Below are 19,067 nucleotides of genomic sequence, written 5' to 3'. Positions count from 1 at the left end.
TAAATCTTCATGAACCAAAATGTGGGTTCATCAAGACGTCGAAATTTAAGTTATGCATAAGCGATCTTGAATAAAGAAATGGTGAAATTTTTAGAGAGAACTGAATCGAAAGCATATGAAAATAAACAACAAACAGCAGCGATATCGACACCAATAGTTCAAAATTAAATAAATAAACTCAGTAAGTATTCAAAATAATACATTTCAATATTCAACTCATAATACTGAAAAACAAGGAACCAAAGATAGAACTCACTCACTATCGAAACGAGATAGCTATTGGGAAATATCAAAATCTATAATTGAAAAACAAAACTGTATAAAATTTTGTCAGTATTTTCTGTGAGCGTGCTAAGTAAAGGTATTTTCCACTGAATCTTTCAGACGGAACAGTCGAATTAATCGTAGATTAGTTGTAGGACACTAACGGCCGTTTTCAATAAAACTATTTATCCATCGTTTCACTTACTGACGATTAGTAACCATTGGTAACCATTCTAAAAAATATCTACACATAGATCATAGAAACGAAATCAGATGTATTGTCTATCTTCAGTAGCTGAAACAATGGATATACGTTTATTGAAAACGGCCGTTAGTATATCGACACAAATAAAAAGCACACACATATTTCAATAACTTATGGCTTTGAAAAAATCAGAACGAATTTTGGACGTGGACAAATCATGAATATCCACAAAGAAATCTCTTTAATCTTGAATCTTCATAAAAAGGCACTTTCGAGTTTTTACATACAGTGTTTTTCATATTCGGTACATTCATACATACTACATGAAAACTGTGAAAATGGACTCTTAAAAAAATAAATCAGCAGAAACATGCTTATTATCTCATACCGAAAATACTCCTACTAATTCAGAACTGAATTTGAACTCAGATTTTGTTTGTTTCTTATCGAAATCATTTATCTAGCAGCTTTTTCCGTTTACACTCCAGAATAGTTGTATCATGCAAACTTTATAGGTATTTCAAGTAGATCATTTTTTCATAAAATGATCAGCACCAGCTTTCGAAAAAATATCAGTTGAATATTTCAGGTCGAGTTGTTTTCACAAAATTAATTATTTTGGATAACAAAGTAGAAAAAGTTCAAAATTTCGAAAAATCGCTATATCCCAGTAACCATAGATTTTTATACTGAAGTACTAGAGGATTCTTTCTGGTCCATTTTTATACTGGATAAGATCGCGATCCTGACCAGATGGATAACGAACTCAACTAGACAAGTGAATATTCAATTCGAACTGGAAACGAAGCTGTAAAATCTATCATAATTGTCGGAATAGCAATCTCTCTGGCAACGCTGTGAGGGAATTAAACGCCATTTACATGAGTCCGTAATGTTATCTTCTTGTACAAAAAGCGTTTATTTGACGCCACAATGTTATGAACTTATACTGAAGCCATAACATACGCCAGATGTTGAAAATTCGTATATTCATTTTTCATCGTACGCTATTCTTCGTAGACAGGGAGTATAATTGGTTTTGGTTGAATATACACGAATCAAAACCGACATAGGTCGTCTCTTTCTAGGTGACGCCATAATGGTTGGTCTATGGTCTGAAGCCATAATGTTCGGAGATGTAAATATATATATATATATATATATATATATATATGGGGCTGGACAAGTGCGCAAGGCTAACAGTCAAAAGGGGAAAAATAATTGAGAATAATTCCAATATCTTGAATCCAAATGCCATTCAGAACCTCGGCCGGGATGAAACCTATAAGTATCTAGGTATACAGCAAGCTCTAGAAATTAAAAACGCTGAAATGAAGAAAGCCTTCAGTAAGAAACTTTTTTATCGGGTGAACCAAGTGCTCAAGTCCAAATTAAATTCAAAATCTTTGTTTCTAGCCTTGAACACATGGGCATTGCCCATAATGACGTACACCTTCGGGATACTTACATGGTCGGCTACAGAACTGCAGGCATTGGACATGAAGATCCGCACGATTTTAACGAAATACGGAGTACATCACCCTCACTCATCCGTGGCAAGACTCTATCTCCAAAGACATCTAGGGGGAAGAGGAATGCTTAACCTAGAAACAACACATGACAAATCCGTATTAAAACTAAGGGATTACTTCATGAAGCAGAACTCACCTTTTGTCAGGACCCTTCGTTCAGTCGATGTAGGATGCTCCCCATTGCGGCTATCGGATTCCGACTTCACACAACCGATTCGCACTCAGCAAAACCTGCAGGAGGAATGGAAAGCTAAGGTATTGCATGGTAGATACCCTAATAATTTAGAAAACAACAATGTGAATAAAAAAGAATCCTTAACTTACCTTAAGGCGGGCTACCTGTTTCCTGAAACCGAAGGCCGGCTGCTTGCAATACAGGATCAGGTGGTTCCTACCAGGTCTTACCTCAAAAACATAGCGGGACAACAACTTACCTCTGATCTATGTAGAAAATGCAAGCAGGGACGTGAACACATCCAACATGTTACGTCTGGTTGCTCAATCCTTGCACCGAGAGAATACACGGATAGACACAACCAAATGGCAAAAGTCTACCATCAGGCCATGGCACTGAAATTAAAATTAATTAAAACAAAGAGAAAAAATCATCTATACTTACCTGAGAGTGTCCTCGAGAACGAAGAATTTAAACTGTATTGGGACACCACGATGGTGACAGACAGACCAGTTGCAAATAACCGACCGGATATCGTCTTACTAAATAAGAGAGAAAAAAGCTGTGTGATCATCGATATAACGGTTCCTTCAGACGACAATATTTCAAGGGCCTACACTGAAAAATTAACAAAATACTTCGATCTGTCGTTCGAACTAAAGGAGATGTATAAGCTCAAGAAAATATCTATTATCCCACTGGTGATGTCGGTCAACGGACTCGTAGAAGAACATCTTGTTGATAATACAAAGCTGTTGGAACTTGACAGCTATGTTGTCTCGAGTGCCCAGAAGGAGGTCATACTGGGCACTACACGTATCGTAAGACGCTTCCTTCATAGCTCTTGATTCCACTTTGGCTCCCAGAGCCCGGTGGTATTTCGTAATTCCCTGAAAGGTGATTGACAAAAAAAAAAAAAAAATATATATATATATATATATATTTTTTTTTTTTTTTTTTTTTTTTTTTTTTTTTTTTTTTTAATCACCGCGCTTTTCGGGCTTGTGCTTAGTCATCTGTCGGACGCGAAGCAGCGTCAAGACAGAATGCTGCAGCTACGGGGCCTCCAGGAATTTCCGCACAATTCTCACCGTTCCCAGAATGACCTGTTTTTGGGCGCTAGAGATGACTTCGCGTCCCAAACCCAATCTTTCCGTATTCTCCACTAAATGCCTCTCAACCAGTCCATTAACCGACATTATCAATGGGAGGATACTAATGGATCTCAAATCGTACATCTCGCGGAGTTGATAGGCGAGGTCACCATATTTCGAGATCTTATCACTGTATGCCCTAGCTAAGTTCTCATCGGCTGGAATTGTAAAGTCCAGCAACAAGCAGGTTTTCTTTTCTTCATCGAACAGCGCTACATCCGGTCGATTATGGGCTACACCTCGGTCCGTTATTAATGTTGAGTCCCAATATAATTTGTATCGGTGGTTCAGTAAAAGAGGCTTCGGCGCATACAGATATTGGTGGATTTCGTTTTGAATCAATCCTAACTTGAGTGCCAGTTTCTGATGATAGATCTTTCCCATGGCATTGTGCCTTTCAAGATAGTCTCTCGGGGCCATGATGGAGCAGGCCGAAGTCATGTGCTGAATCGACTCAGGAGCCTGGGAACACTTGCGACAGAGGGTGGAGGGGATGTCCTGCCCGGCGATATGTTTCAAGTACATCCTCGTTGGCATCACCTGATCCTGTATCGCCAGAAGTCTCCCCTCTGTCTCAGGAAACAGGTATCCTGCCCGAAGGTAAGTAAGCGACTCCTCTTCATTGACCTCTCTGCTTTTCAGGTGACCAGGATACCTCCCATGCAGAGCCTTTCCACCCCACTCCTCCACGCACTCACTAACGGATGGAGCCGCCAGCTTATAATCCGGAACCGACAACTTCAGTATGGAGATGTTTACGTCAGCCTCCCGGATTGCCGCACTAACAGGTGAGTCCAGCTGCATGAAATATGTTCTTAGGGCATTAACATTTTCCGCATGGGCTGTCTCTATGTTTATGAGTCCTCTTCCCCCGTTTTTCCTCGGAAGATAAAGTCTAATGGTGGATGAGTGGGGGTGGTGCATGCCGTTCTTCGTTAGCATAGTTCTAATCTTTCTATCAATCTCCCTAAGGTCCGTCTGTGACCAGGCGAGAACACCGAACGAATAAGTAATGCCCGGTATAGCCCAAATATTGATTGCGGTGAACAGCGATTTGGAGTTCAGGCCAGATTTCAGCAGCAAGTTCACTCTCCTATACAGCCTCTCCCTGAAAATGACTTTCATTTCTGATGTTCTTATGTCGAGGGCCTGATTTATTCCCAGGTATTTGTACGACTCATCCTCATTCAGTGCGGAAATCCTATTGAAGTTCATCAGGGTGGTGGTTCGAGGTTCCTGAATCTTTCCCCTTTTTACTTCGAGCGTAGCACACTTATCGGTTCCCATTTCCATCTTGATTGAATCGCTGAAAGCTGCGACAATTTCAAGTTGTCGTCGCAGCTGCTCTGTGCTCGAAGCATAATATATATATATATATATATATATATATATATATATATATATATATATATATATATATATATATATATATATATATATATATATATATATATATATATATATATGTATATTTTTTTTTTTTTCACCATTCTGGGTGGGCGCATGATTATGCCGGATCACGAGGACCAAAGCATTTCTCAGCTGCTGGTTAGAAATCTTCTGACTATTCTTGTAGTCCACAGAATGACTTCCTTCTGGGCTACATCGATAAGACTTTCGTCAAGTCCAAGCCGCTTGGTGTGTTGGATCAGATGCATCTCAACAAGACCATTGGTTGTGATGACCAATGGAAGGATCAGAGTGGAGGTAAGTTGGTAAATTTGTTTCAGTTCAAACGCCAAGTCATGATATTTCACTATTTTTTCAATATAGGCTTTCTCAGCGTTGTCATCCGCTGGAACCGTGATGTCAATTATTATCGCTGTTTTTTCTTTTTTTTCAAAGATAACTATGTCCGGTCGGTTGTGTGAAATTGGCCTATCAGTAATCAGTGGATGATCCCAGTATAGCTTCAGGTTTGCATTCTCTAGTAGTGTTTGTGGTGAGTATTCATAAACTTTTTTATGTTGTTTCAATAACCCATGTTTTATAGCAAGTGCCTGGTGGTAAACTTTTGCCATGGCATTGTGGCGATCCGTGTATTCTCTGGGAGCGAGGGTCGAACAGGATGAAGTAATGTGTTGGATTGTTTCCACGGATTGTGAGCATTTGCGACATAGATCTGTTGGTAAGTTTTTTTGTGCTATGTTTTTCAGGTAGGCTCTCGTAGGTATCACTTGGTCCTGGATGGCTGCCAGTCTTCCTTCCGTCTCTGGGAAAAGGTAACCTGCTTTCAGGTATGAGATAGACTTTTCCTTGTTAATTTTATTCCATTTCAGAGCAGTGGGATATCTTCCATGAAGGGCTTTACCGTGCCATTCTCTTGCAGCTTTCTCGATGTTTGGGCTTTCTATAGGGGGCGTTGTTGATGCCAGGTTTAGAGCTGTGATATTTTGGTCCTCTTCAGCTATCGCTTGGAAGAAAGGTGAGTTCTTTGATTTAAAATACTCTTTCATTTGCTTGACCACAGTGTTGTGGGTGTTTTCAACCTGTTGTAAACCTCTTCCTCCCTCACTTCTTGGCATGTGCAGTCTTATTACAGAAGCATGAGGGTGATGCATTCCATACCTAGTCAAGAGTACTCTTACTTGGGTATCTATTGCTCTTAGATCGGTGGTCGACCATTTAATGATGCCGAAGGAATAAGTAAGACATGGCATCGCCCACGCTTTAATTGCCGTGAATGTTGATTTCGCATTCAGTTTACTTTGGAGTACCTTCTTCAGCCTTTCCATGAACTTAGTTTTAAAAGCATCTTTGGTTTCTCTTGTTCTGATTTCAAGCCCCTGTTTAATTCCCAAATACTTGTAAGTATCTTCTGGTCCCATCCTCTGCATTTCTAACCCTTGGTTTATAAGCATGGCTTCTCCCTCTATCAGCTTTCCCCTTTTCATATGTAGTACAGCACATTTATCTAAGCCCAGTTCCATTTTTATACTTTCTGTGAAGGATGTCACGATTCTGAGCTGTTTTAATAGTTGGTCTTCATTTGCAGCGTACAATTTGAGGTCGTCGATGTAAAGCTGATGACTGATTTTGGTGTTATTTCTTTTTTCAATGATATAGCCGTACCTGGTGTTGTTAAGCAATTTGCTCAAAAAGTTAATTGCGAGGCAGAACCAGAGTGTGCTCAGTTTGTCTCCCTGGAAAAGCCCTCTTCTGATGTTGATCTGCTCTGTTGTATATTCACCTGTGTTCGTTTTAAGGTGCAATCGAGTTCTCCACGTGAGCATGAGATGTTTGAGAAGATTGATTATCGCCTCCTCAACTCCATACAATCTCAAAGTTTTTAGTAGCCATGAATGTGGGATGGAGTCGAAGGCTTTCCTATAATCAATCCATGCCATCGATAGGTTCCGCTGTTTCTTCTTTGCCTGTTTGGTAATGAGGGAATCAATGATTAGCAACTCTTTACTTCCCTTTGCATCTCTGCGGCATCCATTCTGTTCAGGTGCTAGAATGTTGCATGTTCTCACATGATTCCATATTTTTTGTGTTATCACTCCTGTTAAGATTTTGTAGATAACAGGCAAGCACGTGATTGGTCTATAATTTTTGGGATTATTGTGTCCTGGTCCTTTCGGAATCATGTGGGTGATGCCAAGAGTCAGGGTGTGTGGTAATTGGGATGGATTTACCAGGGCTTGCTGAAACAACTTTGTTATTTGTTTGTGTGTGCAACTGAAGTGTTTCCACCAGTAGTTGTGAAGCCCGTCAGGTCCTGGCGCAGACCAGTTGTTTGTTTTTTTTAGTGTTGCTCTTATATCATTTTCAGTGATGGTAACTCTATCCATTATGTAATATTTTGATTCCTCCTCTGCCTCTCGAATCCAAGATGCTCCATCATTATGTTCTCCTCCGTCGCTCCAGATTGCTTCCCATGTTGTACGCATTTCATCAGGTTTTGGTAACTCCTCTTCAACTGTTGTTGTCTCCTCTAGTTGTCTGTAAAACTGATTTTGATTTTTATAGTACAATTGGTTATTCTTGTACCTTTTGACCCTTTCATTATATCGCCTGATCCGGTTTCCTAATGCTTTTGCCTTCTGTTTCAGGGTGTCATATACAACAATGAGTTCTTGCTTGAAGGGTTCATTTGTGGCTCTGATTTTGTAGTCCGATGCTATGCGCGAGATCTTCTTGATCGTTTTTCTGGATGGTGAGTTGGAGTTCAGGTAAGTATATAACACTCCTATGTTTGCTCTGATTCTCTCTATTTTTTTTTCTAGGCGGATCTTCCATGGCGGCATATTGTTTTCTTCAGTTCGGTGTTTGTTTATGATCAACCTTATGTTGTTTTCCTCACATACAGTTACGGCCCCGGCATAAACATAGTCAGCAATTTCCTCAATGTTAAGGTTGCTCGGTAGGATTGTTTCCATTATTTTATTTGTTCTACTCACACTTTCCAGTATGTTCTGTGATCCTTTGAGTCTAGGTATTCTAGGTCTTTCTTGAGGATTGATCTTGGCATACAATTGTATGTTCCTCCTGAAGACTTTTTCTGTTGACTTGTGTTCAAGCGTCGTTGAAACCTGTTGTTCATGGTCTATTTCCTCGGTGATGATAGTATCATCAGTTGAGACTGGGGCATATGGTCTAATGCTTTTTTTGATAGACTCAAGTTCGACGCTTGAGAATTTCTCATTTTGTATGATCCATCTGACCCTGTTCGCCAGCAGATTCGGATATGAGAGTCTACTTGGATAGATCTCATTCCAAGTGGTGGTTAGAATTTGTCGATAAGTTCTTTCTGCATTCTGTTGGTGCAGTTCCTCAGCAATAAAGTGAACCCGCATAATGAGGATATTCTCTTCCTCGGTCCAGCGCATTCTTCCATCTCTAGTCTGAGCCTCAGCGGGACGGTTCCTGATTCCGTCCAAACTGATACTCCTTCTCACTCTTCTGATGTTGTTACTGCTATGGCTTACGGTGCCATCTCGGGGGGCTGCGCCGCTCGCCCCACAGCTGTCCCCTACAGGCTCTGCCTCCAGACGGCTCCGAAGAGGGCCAGCCCGCTGCCCTCTACCGCCCTGCATCATGCTTCTAGTGACAGGAGCTTCATAATCTACAGCTTCCCAGGCTGCTAACCTGGGGGCTGGGTGACTCAGGTATGCGGGGTCGTCACTCCCCGAAAGCATTACTGCCCCCCTGCATGTATATATATATATATATATATATATATATATATATATATATATATATATATATATATATATATATATATATATATATATATATATATATATATATATAGTTATAAAGTGTTAATACCACCTCCAAAATAGTAACTCGTTTAACGCTCTCACCTCATATATATCGCTGTCACCTCCGAAATCGGAGGTGACAACGTTTTGCCTTGTTTTTTAGCTTGTTAGATTCAGGAGGCTTCAGGGACCAACATATCAAAAAATCGTTTCGAGGTCACAACGCACCTCGTTTATGTACTGAACAATCTTTTAGTTCGAGTGTATATCACTGGCGCTAGTGTGCTGAGCTGTATATCGAAGAATTGCTCTGGAAGACTCTTTGCTGGTTAGCACCTCCGAAAATGGCAACGCTGTATTGTCCAAGCAGATGTAGACAGGCGGAATATCAGTATACGGAGGAATTAACTGAAGAGAGGCGCAGCGCGTTATCTCCTCCATTATTGCAATCCTGGCGGCATATCTCAAAGATTTTTTATCGCATTCTTCTGTAGGGGAAAGAATCACGTGAAAGAAAACCAATCTTGGCTCTCTCGAATGGGATTATGACTGTTTATATTTCATCGTGTGCATCTATGCATCCGTTGGACTTTTTTCATCTCAAGCTAACACTATAATTCTGAATTTGGCGAACTATTTCATTACCTATATGAAAACAAATCGATTTGAGTGTTGTCCATAATAATATTGCTTCTCTCTATGGATATGATCCATATAGATAATACTACCTATTAGAATAACGAATAATTAGTATTGTTGCATTGCATATAATTAAATGAGCTGTTCAGAGAAAAAAAAATTTGTTGGAAAAGATTACTCAGATGTAAATGGTGATGAAAATTCAAGGACAATGAGCCATTCCGAAAATTTTCATTTCAGAATCAAGAGAAAAAATGCTACAAATTTTACAATATCACAGAAATGAACAACGTCTGCTAAACCGAATGTTGGACATTGTTGTGTTATTTCGAATGGGACATTCTATATATTTTCCTTAAATCGGATTGCTCAATGATTTTGAGCACAGATTTATTTGCTCAGAAACATCTCTTTTATTATCGATTATGTTTAAATATTGGATTTTCCCGAATATTTGAAGAGCTTGTACCATCTCTCTGGTTTAATTTTTTTGTGATATATCATAAAGAAAATTACCAATTATATGGAAACAAGTTTTTATGAAGAATTATCCAAAACAGATTTGCATTTTTCGATAGATCATACATGATGTAAGGGAAAAAATAAAAAAAAATTGAAGTCTTTTGAAGGCCTCGAGTCAACATATTTTGAAATTGCAACCATATTTTTGTCGAGACATGATTAATCTACAAAATGAAGTTAATAATATAGATACATACTCGGATACATATGATTGATATACAGATGATTGATTGGTAAATTCCCAAAAGCTATGATGAACAGCGAACACTATGATGAACGCATGATGAAAGGAGAAAGACAAAAGTTAATTCAAGTATCTTCGCATGCAGTTTTATTATTCAAAATGAATGATGATTCTCATAATTAACAAATCAGGTGCAATTGAAATTGTTGTTTTGGTCTTCGAAAATAACACATATTGATTAAACTTCTACTATCCAAAATAAATCGGTACATGGATAAAATGTATCTATATACAGGATATCTATAAACAAATGCGAAGGATTAAGGGAGATGATTCCTTAATGAAAATAAGCGGGGCTAGTTCCTATAAATTTTTTTTCAAATCGACAGCCCTTCCAAGATGCAGCCTTGGAAGGCGATGACGAGTCTATAGTTTTTAATTTTTTTTGCAGGTTCTGAAAAACACTAAGTCATAAAACCGCCCTTAAATTCAAAAATTTCTGTTAAAATGTTGAAACTTGAGTTATTATGCTATTGTCAAAGAAGTGTACGAAACTAGCAGGTCGGGGGATTCAAGATTTCGGGCCGATTCACCTTAAAAAAAACATAATGAAATGAATATCGTGTTTACCGGGGCTAAAAACAACTATTCTCCGCTATAAACAATTAATATTATCCCAACAATATACCGACTTAATTAATGCTACGTTGCTATTACTATAAGGCCCGGTTGTTCAGTTCAGGATTAGGCCGAGATTTAAGATGATCCTAGATCAACCTGACAGAAATAAACTGAAATGTCAAAATCAATCTAGGATAATCTTTAATCCCGAACTGAACAACTGGGCCTATTCATGTAGAGTTTCGGATTTTGCGAGAATCTACTGCTTTTTCTTCAAAACAACAACTGCGCTGAAGGAAATGTGATTGACTGTTATCTATATCACTTACATCATTATTTGCCGAACTTCAAAGTTCTGAATGAATTAAAATCTAAACTTGATAATATTCGAGATAATTTTCGCGAGAGTTTTAATGAAATCTGAAAATTTTCATCATTCTGGAGCATTCTGGACATCAATAATTCTCGAATCATCCATGGAATAAATTCAATTTTATCCAATATAACACGCGAAACGAAATGTTACTCGAACTCGGCATCTTGAGCAATTCGTTCCTAAAAAGCCCGAATCAGGTAGAAAATTTTGAACCCTTCATATCAGCATTAACACGTGTTCTGCAGTAAACAGATGCCGATTTCATTTTCAACGGGCCATGTAACTAGGATCGGCGTTGGGTAAAAGGATGAGCGGTTCTTACAACAAGAAGAATTTGAATTTTCATTGACTGTGAGGGCATTTGTTTTAAAATTTTCAGAGTACAAGAAGTATACAGGGTGTTTCACGAGTAAACAGACAAATGAAAACCGTGAATAGAGGGCATTGAGCTGAGTTCAAAATCATCCCATATACAGGGTGTACCAAAACTAGTGAATCAAACGTCACACCACGATAGAGTAAACCAAATATTATCGACTGACACCAACATTAGTTTGACGAAAATGTACCGTTTCCAAAATAATCAGAACTTTATTAAAATACCTAAAGTTGCCGATTTTCGAACTATTTTGCTTAATAACAGGGCCAGTTTGTGAAAAAGGATATCGATTTTAAATTATATTGAAGTAATATTATTGTTTCATCTCCCCTAATTGAAATTATTTTATGTAGTTAATCGATAACCATAACCTAAGTAAATGTAAATTAGAACAATTGTTTTTTCTACATGATTTTTAATACTCAGAATAAACAGGGGTGATAATATGGGAGAAAAACGCTATCCTTAATAACAAATTGGCCTTGTGACTGAAAAAATAGTTCGAAAATCGGCAACTTTAGGTTAGGTTTTTTCAGAAACGGTACATTTTCGCTCAACTAATGTTGGTGTCATTCGATAGTATTTGATCTACTCTATCGTGGTGTGACGTTTGATTCAATAGTTTTGGGGCACCCTATATATAGGTTTCTTCGGGGTTTTTTGAAATTTGGCTATAACTCCTGAAATTCTCGATCAAATAGACTGAAAATTTATATTTAGACTTGAGTTGTAAATTTCATTCAAACAGAGCATTAAAATTAGACAAAAATCAGGACCAGGCTCAGTGAGGCTTTACTTAACTTCAAACTCATAAAAACACCGTGTGTGGAGTTTTTTAATCATAATTTTAACTTTTTTGTTATTTGCATTCGTATTGTCTCAGAATGAATTGATTTTTGGGTTGCCCCACCTGTTGATCATGTTCTAGAAATAATTGTTTTGGTCAGACGCCTCTAAGGAATAGAGCACTTCATGAAAATGTATTTAGAAATTTTAAATTGATTTTTTTTTCAATGAATATTCTGTTGAATGTGTTCAACAACTATACAATATTCGGTCTTCAAAATACTCTTTCACAAGGATAAAATGTTTCAAAATTGATAATATCCAAATATGGATGGAAAAACTACGCTATCTTGAAACTAAAAATTAAAACTTGATTTTCAGAATGAATCTATTTTTCTATGGACAACTAGTTGTGTGAATAAAAACAAAGAAAGAAATCGCGGGGTGTCAGATCTGGAGATCTAGCAGTCCAATATTGGGGTCCAACCCTTCTAATGAAATGACCTGAAATACTGATAAATACTTTTGCTGGTGCATGAATATCATCAATGTTTCAATAACAAATTGTAATAAGACCAGACCAATCAATAGATTTCCATAGATCCAATAATGACTATAACGGAATCAGTGAATAATTCGAAAGTGCATTTATCATACTTATTCGAAGTGCCAATCATTACCTTCACTAAAAAACCAAATGAGGTGAAAATCAGTTCGGAAAATTACTTCAGTTTCACGTTGTCCATAAAAAGCGATTCATTCGGAAGATATCGAATTATAATTATTATTTTCATGATCATGATAGCGTAGTTTTTTATTTCTATTTTTGTTCATTATCAATAATAAAGCTTATTATCACTGTAAATGACTTATCTGAATAACCAGATATGCTATAAATATCAAAAACAAATGCAAGACATATATTGAGAACGAAAAAATTCAGTTGAACATTTCCAATTCCATTTTTAGATTTCCACAGTTGATTGGCGATCATATTCATCCCATTAATTAATGTGAAGTAAAAGTCAATATGCAGCGCTGTTTTTTCCAGAGGCATTTCCATAGACCTATAAAACACATGGACGCGCTCTTTCAGTGAGTTTCAATAGCCACGAGTGCGGCCAACCTGGTATGGGCAAGATGGTATTAATTTCCGAGCTATATTTGTATATTTGCGCCCGTTAGAGATAAAAACAAGTACCTATAATCGAATATAAAAAATTGAACGAATATCAGTATCATTTAGATTGCGTTTAATGATCCAATTAGAACTAAAGAGCAAAATTTTTGCTTTCGGCAACTATTCCTCGGAAAATACAACAGATAAGTTCATGAAAAGTTTGTAAATAAATTGATTTGAATAAAAACAATTGAGCACATTTTAAGCCAACACAATATTCTGATTTCTTGTTCAATATCTGAAAAAATATTTCATTGATCAATATTGATCAAAAGGTTGAAAAATAGACATTATATACAATCAGCATACTAATTTTCTCTTCTAATCTCAAGTGCTTCTTGAGTATTATTTTAGCTAGATGAGAAAAGAATTGACACACATTTATTGATTTGAAATGAATAATTCAACTATGATATAATAAATCGATTAATACATTAGAAGTAACTATACCTGTGAAATTTCACTTTATCTGTCTTTTCAACTCATTTCGTACTATTAATTGCACTCTACGTGGACACCATTATTACTTTCATAATAGAAAAAGGATACGACATTCAAAGTTGATCTAAAATTGATGAGAAAATTCTGAAAATTTCGATAAATACAAAGTTCAAACGAATGTTTTGCCCATACTAGCTCTATCTTATTTCGGCCGCACCCCCTCTCTCTCTACGCCGTGTCCATGTGTTTAATATGTCTATTGGCATTTCACGATCAAACAATTATTAGATAGGCATACCAAAGTTTCATTGATTTTGAGAAAATCAATGAAGATACCTGAAAAATTCAAAATTATGACGAGAAAAACTGCAAACAGAGTGTTTTGCATGAGTTTAAATTTGAATATATCCTCAATGAGTCCGGTCCTATGTTCGTCAACTTTCAATGTTCTGTTTTATTGAAACTTAAAAGTGCGGATAAAGAATTTTTAGCCGAATCCAACTGAAATATTCGGAGTTATAGCCGAACGAAAATTAGGGAAATTTGAATAAACTCCTCTCTATATCGGAAACGGAATGCCTAAGACACACATATAAGGTGTTTTTGAATTCAGCTCAATGCCCTCTATTCACGGTTTTCGTTTGTCCGTTTACTTGTGAAACACCCTGTGTACTGAAAAATTTCAAAAGACTCCTCGAGCAATTAAGAAATGCCATTAAATCAAGGAGTTTCTTTTGATCCGCTTTGATGAAAAATGTCAATATCCAGTTATTATTATTATTTGGGGTGATTCATCGAAAATCCCCAATATCTCGAAAACCAAGGCACATTTACCAAACGTAAAATATATTTATTTGAACCGCCATACAGTACCCTACCCGCAGGCTCCATGTTATCCATTCATTACGCCACATTCTGTATAATTATTATTATTATATCAATGTATTGAAAATAAACAGACATGAATACGTGCCAGTTGTTTTGTTTGAAGGTGAAGCTCCTGTTGCTTCAAACTTCTTTTAATTATTTTGACTACCATTCACGCAAGATGATTTTTGTTGAGGAATTCAACATTCTTGTAATTATCCGTTCATTTCTTCAAGAGATACCCATTCCCTACCACCTTTGAGTATTAAATTCAATGCTAACACTGCGTCAAATGCATTTCATCTTCGGGTTGATTTTTTTGAATTCTACAACTGATGTAACGTCTTCAGCCTTCAGCCAAAGAAAATGAACAACAGTAACTCTCCTCAAGCTACTGATTACTTCTATTTTCCATGTAAATAAATAGATTTGGTATGTCTTCAATCAGTTTTGTATAAATGTCAATTATGTTCGTTACATATTTTCGACGTAATATTTTGCGAAGTGATTTGACATTGTGATGAAATACGTAATTACTGAGAGCCTCACGTAGAACGGACTACCTAGCACTGATTTAAAACTCAAAAATGTTTTGACAAGCGTGTTAACCCAACATTTTCGTACCATACAGAGTGAAAGGTATCCAATTTCCATGGCCAATCCTGTGCTAAAATGAAAGTGAATGAAGTATAGAAGCTGAAAGTAAAACGTATATCTTTGTTGATTCATTCGGGAAAAACATTTCAATGGAGTTCCTCATGTCGTGAATATAATGCCCAAAATTTAGATAACTATTTCATACCAGAACAAATTCGGTAAAATTGTCTTTGGAATTGATCTTATATGTCACGAAAAATTTCATTGTCATGAATCATTCATTTTGGGACCTATATGGTATTAAACTCCCCTATCGGACGAAGTATCGTAGACATAGCATATTTATTCAAAACAAAACTGTTGATATTCATGAGGAAAAGATAATAATTTCTTTCCAAATTCATTTACACCGAGATCACGAACCTTATCAATCAATTATTAGCGTATTAAGTTTATTAATATTAGTAGCGTTCTCGAACTATTTAAAAGTTTCAATATGTGTGAATGAATCGAAAGAGCAGCTGTATTCTATATATGAGTAGAATTCAAGCTGCCTTACCTTCCGTCCTCCTAAAATCTGGCAACGTTGCGGGAGGTGAGAGCGAACTACTAATAAGAAATATAAGCGGAGGTAGTAAGGTCTGATTCGTTTGAAGAAAAATTTATCGCTAAAAATCTTTTCCCCTCTTTAGGTACCCCTGTTATTTACCTTCCCCTCTACATATATAAACAAAAATTATTCCAATTATATAACTCCTTCACCCGGAGGTCAGGTCGCCCAATGAACTTAACGGAGGTCACAACGAACTACGAGTTCATATATATATATATATATATATATATATATATATATATATATATATATATATATATATATATATATATATATATATATATATATATATATATATATATATATATATATATATATATATATATATATATATATATATATATATATATATATATATATATATATATATATATATATATATATATATATATATATATATATATATATATATATATATATATATATATATATATATATATATATATATATATATATATATATATATATATATATATATATATATATATATATATATATATATACCATTAGTGCGTCCGGTGTATATTTTGTTTTTATATGCAGTACAATGCTGCGTCCGAAGAGTATTCATGTTATGGCGTCCAGCGTAGTTGCCACATATGTTCTTGAATCTGGTATAGTAGGATTATCCGAGCTCGATGACGTGATCGTATTATAACATTGGTTCAAGTTACTACAACTTTAATTTTTCCAAACACCAATATATTTTTGATTGCTCCCATCCTTAGTTTGTGGACTGCTCACTTGGGGAAATGTATTTCTGAATTTTTTTCACTCTATCTTTTTGTCAAGAAAAGCTTCAGTGATTATGTAAAAATAATTAAAAAAACGTGATATATTTCATTTTCGTTTTTTTTCAATAACAAATGAATGAGAGAGAGTGGTGTTCTGTGGAAAACTTAAATTAGGAATGCCTTAACTGCACGTTTGTTAGTTTTCCTTATGTTTATCCTACGAACAATTTGGCAGTCTGGAGAGTCAACTACTCTTTCAGGGTAGTTAAATGGACGGCGAATGAAATTCTTGAGTTCGATGAGGAGAGTCATGAATATAAATCTTAGCCTGCATCCTAGCTCTTCGATATACAAGGAACTTCACATAAGGACCTTGTTGGTTTTCTGTAGGTTCCAGAGCCAAACATGGCTCTAGGTTCGGTGGCCATAATCGCAAACCTCTGACCGAGCTCAGTGTTAGTCTGGGCGGACTACTTACAGCATTCCAGGTGAAACGTTCTGCCATTAACATATGCATCAATCACCTGCTTGATAGGGGCTGGGCGGTAAGATCTATAAAATCCTAACGGACGTACGCTGCATCAAATTTCTCGCAGCGAACGAATGCAATTCGGCACATGTATTCGAATGCAGATCTAACCTCTCTAAATTAGGAAGTCAAAACCTCAGCGTTTATTGGCCCGGAACCAACTATGGCAGTCGTCCCGGTCTGCGCCACTAGCACAAGGCAATATTGGTACCTCCCGGTGAATATACCAATCATTGGCTAAGATTTTCTAGATCTATTGCTGATTTCAGGGTCATTGTAGTCTCCGGAGCTTACTTACACAAACACTACATCATCAATGAAACACTCGCTTTGCTTATAGGAGGACGAAACCATTGAGCATATCCTCAGTGACTGCCCAGTGGCAGACAAGGTTCGCTCAGGCTGGTTCTAGGGAAACTCATGGACTCCTCTGACATAATCTTTTCCCTTAGGAAGATGTCACTGGAGGTAGAAGTTTTGCTCTCTGAGCTCGTTTGTGTGCCACAATAGACCGCTTTGGTCACGGTAGTAGGTCTAGGGGGTTCGACCGATACGCCCAACAAACTGTAACTGTAAATCTTCGATACAAAGGATATACCTTCCTCGAATGCAGGAAGACAAGGGTTTCAAAGTTTGCAATACAAACAAAATACACAAAAGTTGGAAATGGAATGAGATTATCGAGAAGTCAAGACCCACTCAAGGGAATAGTAGCTCATCATGAAATCATTAGTCAAAGAGCTGGAGTGCCTTGGAGTTGTAGAAGCAAATATCCGACATATGAATCAATCTTAAGCTAGTAGGAAAATATATCACGCCATCAGAAAAAAGATATTAGAAAGTCAGATAAGACAAGCAAAACTGAAGTTTTCAGTCGAATATCATATGAGTAAATATCAGCACTTTATATATTTCAAGAGATTGAAGGATTGAGGAATTGCTGGAAAAATCATCTTCTGCTTTTTGGAGTCGGCTAAGCTGATGTCGGAAAAGGGAGGATTTGTTCATCAAGATGGAGTGATACTAGATACTAGAAGGTATAAGAAGAATATAATGCAAGTGGTTACCTCAACATCTTGCATGACTTGCCGTGATCGACGAAAACTTATGCACATTCTGTCCACTTGCAGAATTCATACTTTATCAGTGTATATAGAGAGACACAATGCGAATTCCTTACTTCCATCTGACAGAAGTTTATAGTATACACAAATAACCAGAGCTCTCATTTGTACCTCCCAAGATCAGAGCAGTAGTTGAGAATGATAAAGCTCGGACCTTCGGATCCCATGAAGAGTGCTTGCAGCTCATCTCTTTTATTGAGAGACGCTGTAAGGGCAGGATGAATAACTATCTCAAGAACGTGGGGGCAACACCTGGTTTTGTCACTAGAGCAAGAAAAGGGGTTTTGGACGTGACAATGGTCAATGAAGCTACCAGGAAAAGTGTTATAGCTTGGAAAATGACGACCAAACCAGCAATCTCTGACCATAGGATGATCGAATATAGAATAACAGAAGAGGAACTGATCTACCATATTAAGATCCATCTGAAGCAAAACTTACAACAGTTCGAAATTAATAGGCCAAGCCTCTCACACTACGATCTGGAGCAAAAACTCGATCAGGGAATTTTGGAGGCCTCCCACTTCAGTAATCCACTCCCGGAAGTTTGAACAAGTGAGGATGCACCTAATTAATCCTATTCGTGCATGGGCTCATGCCGACGATTTTAAAATCTTTGGTGATATAGGCTCTATTGAAGACTGCGTTTCCTGCAGCGTGCCTTGTGGACTCATTCTTGATTTGGTGTGGCAGAAATCTAGTACCATTGAGCATTTCTGAGTGCAATGTTGTCAAGTACACCAGAACTATCTATTGTATAGTTATAGTCTTGATGGCAGCGTCCTGAGCAGAAAAACGTAGATAAGATATCTTAGTTTTACACTAAGGACACACACAGAACGAGAGACGGAGAATGCTACAGCTCACCATTGCCTCGACACTCTAAAGCAAAAATTAAGTCTGTATGCAGAACGCCTGAGGAGATATAAAAGCAATTA

The 19,067-nt window shown here is 37.0% G+C and overlaps 2 protein-coding genes across 2 annotated transcripts; both read right to left on the bottom strand.

The window, feature by feature from the left end:
- Nucleotides 1–3,231: 3,231 nt before the first annotated feature.
- Nucleotides 3,232–4,623, bottom strand: LOC123315926. Its single transcript, XM_044901831.1, has one exon. The coding sequence runs from the start codon at nt 4,621–4,623 to the stop codon at nt 3,232–3,234; it is 1,392 nt and encodes a 463-aa protein (XP_044757766.1).
- A 245-nt stretch (nt 4,624–4,868) lies between these two features.
- Nucleotides 4,869–8,471, bottom strand: LOC123315925. The gene has a single exon (XM_044901830.1). The coding sequence runs from the start codon at nt 8,469–8,471 to the stop codon at nt 4,869–4,871; it is 3,603 nt and encodes a 1,200-aa protein (XP_044757765.1).
- Nucleotides 8,472–19,067: the final 10,596 nt, after the last annotated feature.

This window comes from Coccinella septempunctata, chromosome 6 (assembly GCF_907165205.1).
Source record: "Coccinella septempunctata chromosome 6, icCocSept1.1, whole genome shotgun sequence".
Lineage (NCBI taxonomy): Eukaryota > Metazoa > Arthropoda > Insecta > Coleoptera > Coccinellidae > Coccinella > Coccinella septempunctata.
This window is presented reverse-complemented; position numbering and strand designations above follow the sequence as displayed.

Bases quoted from the DNA above. Each gene is read 5' to 3' on its own strand.
- LOC123315925 (XM_044901830.1), bottom strand. From the start codon at position 8,471: ATGCTTTCGGGGAGTGACGACCCCGCATACCTGAGTCACCCAGCCCCC.
- LOC123315926 (XM_044901831.1), bottom strand. From the start codon at position 4,623: ATGGAAATGGGAACCGATAAGTGTGCTACGCTCGAAGTAAAAAGGGGA.